Genomic DNA, 7,754 nt, shown 5'->3' on the forward strand with positions numbered 1-7,754 from the left:
TCTAACTACATTAGCGAGCTTTTTAAGTAATTTGGGCGAGATTGCGTGCCTCCTTGTCGTGATTGTGTGGTCGTCATAAATAGGCCCATCGAACACAACGACTTTACAAACTACCTCTAATTGAGGAATGACTCAATCAAGTTGGGCATCCCTAAAGACATAGAAGAGAGTTATATATACGATGAAAGACGAGAAGTATCATTCACGCGTTTCATCTAAAATGCGTGAGTTGATTAACACTTTTTAAATGAAATGCGTGAATGACACTTCTCGTAAATTGAAAAACGAGAAGTGTCATTCACGCTTTTTCATTTAAAACGCGTTAATCAATTCACGCATTTTAGATGAAAATGCGTGAATGACATTTCTCGTAAATGAGCGGAAAATCAGGCGTGCGAGAGGTATTTCAGACTTTTCATAGGGCAAAAAGACCATTTTTACCAATTTTATTTGACGTGAACCTTTTTTGAAATTACACCTGTTATGGGGCATTTCATCAAATTTCCCTATTCAAGTCACATAAAAAAAATAAACAAATTAACTAATTTAATACCATGATAAATATAGATCTTCTTTTATCTTTTCTCTCAAGACTTAGAAAGTTCCACACATTGACCATTTACACATTGACAAAGCAGCGAATTTGAATTTTTTAAGCGCTGAAGAGAGAGAGAGAGAGAGAAAGACAGGTTGTTGATGATAATGTAATTGTTCTTTAATCCGTTGTCTGTTGACTGAATTGACAGGAGGAGACGATTACCATGGCCGAATTGGCCCAAGCCGAAGTATACACACCGTGGTCTCTACAGCTATGGCGGGCTATGCTGGACTGGTTCTCATTTTTCATCCAGATCTTAGTTCAGATCGTCAATGGAACGCCTTCCATGACTCAGCTTCTCTCTTACGTCGGTCTAGAAAACCAATCTCTGTTCTCTTCCCACTTTTCGTACTTCAAGCCTCTTCCACTCGTTGAATTACCGGAAGTAAATGAAAGAGAAACGGAACAGTCAGTTACGGCGGCGCCGGTGCATATTGGAGGTGGGAGAGTCTCTCTTTCCGTTGACGATGTCATCATGGATCGGTCTATTGACAGGCTCACGGTATGCTCCTTTTCCTCTCTATGATATTTGTTGGCTAGATTATGCAAATGCGAATCGATGGTGTCAAATTGTTAAAATGGGCACTAAATTTATCATTTCAAAACACTATTTCATCTGTCCAAGTGGAATTCCAGGTGTATTTGAACTTAGTTGGACCCAGATTTAGTAATGATATGCCATTGTTCTCAGGTTCTATTTGTTGTATCAGTGACCCTTTACTAGAAAAAGGAAACTGGCCCGTTTCAAGTTCTGTTCCACTAGGAAATTCAACAGCTTTTCTTCGTAACAAGGGGAATATTGATGAGAATTTTGATGTTTTCCTTCTATTAATGTAACAGTCCATGAAATGTATGTCAAAATACCAATAAAATTATTCCAATATATTTTGTTCTTATGCATGTTTCATTGATTGCAGGTTGTTCTAGACATGGATGAAACATTAGTGTCTGCATATGAAAGATCCAGATTGTCACCCATCATTCGTACTAGGGCAATAGAAGCCGGCTTGAAATGGTTTGAGCTAGAATTTGTATCTTCAGACAAGGTGGCTATCTAGCTATTTGGCAACACAGTTTTGGATTGTTTCATTTTTCCCTTATATATGTAGAGATGTCATCATAATGTCTATTAAGTATTGCTTTGAAGGAAATTGATGGCAAACCAAAGATCAACTATGTTACAGTGTTTGAACGTCCAGGATTGCGAGAATTTCTTAGACAAGTCCATGAATTTGCTGATCTTGTTTTATTTACAGCAGGTCTTGAAGGTTGGCTAATAACTTCACTAGTTAATTTACTTGAGAGTTATAAATACTTTGTATTTAAGGTTTTGCTCGGTGGCAGGATATGCTAGACCACTGGTTGATCAAATTGATGTAGAAAACCGATTCAGTCAAAGACTGTACAGGCCTTCAACAATTAGCACGTAAGTTGTCGTCCTTATAACTTTGCTGAACCTTTTGTTATCATATACTCTTAAAATCTTAACCAAACAGCTATTCTTTTGTGCAACCATCAGGCATCATCTCCAATATGTAGTTGTAACTAATCCAATTTTCCTATCTAATTTTCGAACTAAACATGATCTTACAGTTTTTAGAACTCCGTGAATCTTGAATTTCTTAGACCAGTGTAAGTAGAGACATAGAACAAAAGAGTATGATATTTTTATGGATACATGCTGAAAATCCACTGCCATCTTTCTTTGTTCAGAATTTCATTTCAACTCTACATTCCTTGGCGTTCAGTAATTCAAATGCAGAAAATAGTGCAGAATGAGTAATTTGTTACTTGTGAATATAACATGGTATAATATATTAGGTTGTTTTGGAATCATGTCTCGAGTATGATCTGAAAATTTTATATTTGTTATGATCTAAAATATTATCTGAATAATCACGATCCAAATTATTATTTCTTTATACTAAATAAAGCGAAGATCATTATAATCCCGATCCTGATGTAGAAAAATCACTCTTAATTTGTATTATGATCAAGCAAAATAATCAAATCATGAACCAAAAAAGTAATTGTTCAATTAGATAGTAATTGTGACAAAGATTGGACAAAATATCGGTTTCAAATTGGGAGGGAATAGCGAAAGTACATATAGTAAAAGAATTATGATCGGGTTATGTTGTTGAAATGATATAGTTCGTCTTGTTTTCTCTCCTATTTCTCATCTGTTGGCTTCTGTGATTTTTCTCCATAAATCATTATTTGGTTTATATTGCACAGCAGTCTCTTATTCAGTTTTACTTACTACAGATAAGTTTGAGAGTTGAGACATAAAATTGCCTCTTATTGTTTAACGATTTATCCTACTTATATCTCTAGTAATGCTGCTGATAATTTGAACAGAGAATACCGAGAGCATGTGAAGGACCTGTCATGTCTTTCAAAGGATCCATGTCGTATTGTAATTGTTGATAACAACCCATTCAGTTTTTTACTACAACCAGTGAATGGAATTCCATGCATTCCATTTCTTGCAGAACAGCCACAAGATAACCAGGTACTGAAAACAGTCATTGATAGTAGATACTATGCAAATTTTGTTCTTATGTATTTTTCATTTTCCTTTTAATTAACAGCTTCATGAGGTTCTCCTTCCTCTCCTAAGGCAATTGTCAAAACAACGGGATGTGAGACCGATGCTATATGATATGTATCACATGCCGGAGTGGTTTCAAAGGCATGGAGTTTGACCTTTTGCATTTACTGCAGCATTTTTTATTGGAATTCCAATGGCTTTACTACTGATGTTCCTTGTTTAATCTTATTGTTTCATATAAATATTTGTTACTTTGTGTATACAGACACATTTAATCATTTATAACAGAAGCTTGTTTTCTTGGATTGAAGATTAATCCTGGCTTGTTATAGTTTCATACCCATTACTTATGTATACATTTGTCTATGGTTGGTTACAAAGACACCAAGGAACTCTATTATTTCAGTACTCAGTAGTACTAGCAAGAGTAAGAGATGATGTCGGTTTATCCAATGTATCAGTGGTAAGAATTGACTTAAAAGATCAAGCGGGGTCCGGATGTTATGTTAGTTCTCCTTAATTTAAAATCTGCGGGGTCCGGATGTTATGTTAGTTCTCCTTAATTTAAAATCTGATGAAAGAATTTTTTGTTTTTCAATTCACTTACTTGGACTTGGACCAGTGGTAAAAGTCAATTTTAAAAAATAAAATGTCATGATTTCGATTTCATCCGGAAACGCTGTGTTTAAGCGGTGTCATGTTAGTTCTCCTTTAATTCAAAAAAAAATAAAAACAATTTATCCATGTTTAAAAAAAGCTTTAATTCATACATATAGATCAATGAAGTCTTTATAAAAATGATTTTTTTAACGCACCCAACTTATATATTAACAATTGTAGATAATTTGTGTAGATGCATAGTTCAATAAGTGAAACTTAGAGTTACCTAAGTTTTTTCTTTGGCTCAAAATATATTTAATTCAAACAACTTAGACTAGAACTTAAAAAGTATCAAATACAGATCAAGAAAACTCAAACATAGTCATTCATTCAACTGGATTGAAATAACCAAATATCACAAAACCAGAATGAACCACAGACCAAAACAGATTAACATATTAGCAGCAATCCCATCTTAATCCAGATCAACTAGAAAATAGAGACTCGTTGATTTCAATCTTGACCTTTTCTCCATCCTCGAACCGATCCTTCCTCGGAGGCGATGGAGGAACTGAAATCCTGGGCGGTCCTCTTCCCTTCTTCTTGTTCCGAGGTCTCGCCTGAATTTTTCGAACAGGGTCAACAAAGAACAGAACTAACATGTTCTGAACTATTAAGGCCGGCATAATACAATTAGAGAAACCAAATCATGTGATCTGTTACAGCTACTTATTTCAAATATGCAATAGATTTGATTCATATTTTGTATAAAGAATGTAATAGTAAAATTCAAGATAACCATTATACTAAATTCATAATTTTCTCAATTAACCAACTGGATTAACAAAAAGAGTCATGAAAAATAGAAATTAAACCAGAAAAACTAGTAAAGACATGGTTTTGGCAATATCCCACCATTTATTTTCATACAATTTCCCAAATGAATGGAAATCTGAGCAAAAAAATAGTAAAAGAAAATCTCACATTCCCAAATGAGTGACTGAATCGTTTTCCTTTAGCCGTCTTCCTGTCGCCTCGTCCGCAATAAACTGAAATCCGTAAAAATTGAGAGAAACAAACATTACTAAGAGAAACGCATCTGTATACAAAGAAACGTTTGTTTAATAATTGCCGTGCTTACTCAAAGGAAGTGTTGGAGAAGAGACACTAGAAATTGAGGTCGACATTGACGACGACGTCGAGGATGTGAGATTGAGACTGGCTAGGGTTTGCGACCTGGAGAAGGAGAGGTTTAGGGAGAAAGGTTTGATATGGGAGACCATTGGAACGGCACCGATTATCAACGACGCCATGAAAGAGAAGCTTAGATAGATAAGTGAGAGCGATAAGATGGAGCTGAGCCGCGTACATATTATTGGCCGTGGATAACCAAAAGCTTTACTAACGTCGTCGTTTCTGTGAATTTTTCTTTCCTTTTTTTCACACTAAACTCTAAATTTCTCAAATATATATACTAGCATTTTAGAAAACATTGATATTTTTTCATTAATTAATTTGATTTTAATATTTTTCAAACAATGTCTATTTAGGAAATGTTTTATTTAAAAATTTATCATATATTTGAACAATTGTATAAAATAAGAGTTATGTTTTCTAGTTTCGTATATATCCAATCGGGTCATTAATTTTTTATCTTTAAAAATTAATAATATCATAAATTATTTTTTTCATTTTTGCTCTCTAAAAATCTATTCTCTATATTCATGTGTGATCGATTTTCGACCAAGGTATGATTTAATCTTCTGTATAAGATTTTAATTTGATATTATAGTCTGTTTATCAGGTTCAAGATTCACTAATTATTTCTGAGATAGAAATTGTTATCGAATAAACGATAAGTCGAAACCTAACTTGATATAAACAAAAATTAACACGATTTTTTGGCGATCAACGAGATATGGTAGAAAAAATACGTGATTAGAATTATCCTCTACTTCTACATGGAGGGGATTCAATTATCCTCACATGAACGATTCTTACTTGACTGAATTATTTCGAATGAAGTACTAGTATTTGTCTTGGTCTACTGATTAGATGTGCTTCATCGACGGTCTAGCAAGATTCCTGATGAGATGTGCTTCATCGACTCGACTAGTATTTATATACTTTGCTGAAAAATCTTCAAAAACTATTGTGGAGTTGGAAATGTCAACCTAAACAAAAAAAAGAATATTCTAAAAGATGTGCTAATTGCACTAGATTTTAAGTACATCCTCGTATTAGCTTCAGGTTTAACAAAAAAAAAAACATTTATTAGTTACTAACATTGTCTTATACTTGTTATTTGTTCCATCATCATTTAACTTCAGCTTATAGACTCACTTAAGTTTAATTAATAACTTTTCTAACTTCGAGTAATTCAGTTAATACCCATGTTTGGTTTCTTTTTAGAGCATCTAACAATGTTTCTATTGCATCAACCAATTCCTTCTTGTACTGGCCTGATCATATAAGTTTATTCCTATAAAATATAAACATTTTCCAAGAAACACATGTTAGAGTAATCTAAGAATGAAGAAGTGTTGTATGAATCTGTTTATGGTGTATGGTACGAGGTAAAAATAGTAAATTCATAATGATTTATTAATTTCTTAGTTTCTTGTGTATAAGCAAGTTTAACTATTGAATCATAATTATTCATATAAATTTTATAATCATCCATACATGTAGATTTATGTGACTCCACTATTTCTTAGATATCTCATTCAAGTCAATAGGAATATTTGGCTTAAATGAAGAATGATCAAAAGAGTGTTGAACTCCCTTGTGATACCTATGTTGAAACATTATTGATTGGAGACACCCTATTTGTAGATGGTGAACGTCGACTTTCAACAAAAAGACTAGAATTATGTGATGAAATTACTTTATCGAGATTTTCATAAACAATAGGAATATCATATTCAGTAGAAGTAGAATCATAGAAATTGGAATCGTCATCAATGTACGTATAAGAATGAAGACAAAAAATGTCATCGATTTTATACACTTGTAAACATGAAAATTTGACTTACCCTAATTTTCAAATAATATTATTATTTTTAATAATATTAAAAATAATATTTTGAATTTTACATTCAAATAACTTAAAGAAGAAATTAAAACATAATTAAAGGTTAATTATTGTTGTATAATTATCTCTCAAATATGAAAACTCAGTAGCAAATCAATCAATTAGACTAATTGATTTGTTAAATGACCGAGAATGAAATATTGAGAAAATCAGTAGCAAATCAATTAATTAGACTAATTGATTTATAAATTGATTAAATATTTGTCGTTGATTGTTAAATCAATTATATGATTTTATTGTTTAAATATTTTATTTCTTTTAAATGTAATTTTTATTATTTAAACATTAGACCTCCTATGTAAAAAGTACAAGCATAAAATTCTCTACAATTTTCTCTATCTAAATTTTATACATGGTATTAGAGAATTATTGAGCTCTCAAAAGTTCATTTTTTTATCGCATATCTCCTATCATGGTAGCCAAAATTCTCTCCTATATATGAAACCGCAAAAGACATTTGAGACACCGTTAAGGAAACCTACTCTCAAAACAATAATACGTCTTTAAGATTAAACTCAACATTCTCAATCTTAAACAAGGGACTCTCACGGTAACTAAATATTATATTGCGCTATGCATTTATTGACAAGAAATTGACGCGGCCAAATCGCTTCCTTGGACGAACCCAATCAACGCTGATATCTACCGCAAACACTCCGCTTACAAGAGGTGTTTTAAATTTATGTCTAGTTTAAATAACAATCTTGATGGTATTCGGTTACTCATTATTTCAAAGAAGCCACTACCATCGGTTAAAGATGCATTTGCTAAGATTTATCACGAAGAAGAAATACTCAATCTCATGATGCCGGTTAGCATACCGGATCCCATGACAGCTGTCGAATCTGAACTTGCATGCTTCTTACTAAACAATCCGTCCTCAATGCTCGTCGTGGTGGTAAAACATG

At 32.8% G+C, this 7,754-nt stretch overlaps 2 protein-coding genes across 2 annotated transcripts; one reads left to right on the forward strand and one right to left on the reverse strand.

Moving 5' to 3' along the window:
• The first annotated feature begins 630 nt into the window (after positions 1-630).
• LOC124945777 (carboxy-terminal domain RNA polymerase II polypeptide A small phosphatase 1-like) lies at positions 631-3,468 on the forward strand. Its single transcript, XM_047486271.1, has 6 exons — positions 631-1,100; positions 1,516-1,644; positions 1,746-1,866; positions 1,943-2,024; positions 2,960-3,113; positions 3,193-3,468. Exons 1-6 carry the CDS (start codon positions 762-764, stop codon positions 3,304-3,306), a joined length of 939 nt encoding a protein of 312 aa, XP_047342227.1. The 5' UTR covers positions 631-761; the 3' UTR covers positions 3,307-3,468.
• Positions 3,469-4,066: 598 nt separating this feature from the next.
• On the reverse strand, positions 4,067-5,111 carry LOC124945853 (30S ribosomal protein S31, chloroplastic). The gene is made up of 3 exons (XM_047486365.1): positions 4,894-5,111; positions 4,737-4,801; positions 4,067-4,372 (listed from the first exon to the last, which is right to left on the reverse strand). Exons 1-3 carry the CDS (start codon positions 5,063-5,065, stop codon positions 4,238-4,240), a joined length of 372 nt encoding a protein of 123 aa, XP_047342321.1. The 5' UTR covers positions 5,066-5,111; the 3' UTR covers positions 4,067-4,237.
• Between the last annotated feature and the right edge of the window lie 2,643 nt (positions 5,112-7,754).

Source organism: Impatiens glandulifera, chromosome 7, assembly GCF_907164915.1.
Source record: "Impatiens glandulifera chromosome 7, dImpGla2.1, whole genome shotgun sequence".
Lineage (NCBI taxonomy): Eukaryota > Viridiplantae > Streptophyta > Magnoliopsida > Ericales > Balsaminaceae > Impatiens > Impatiens glandulifera.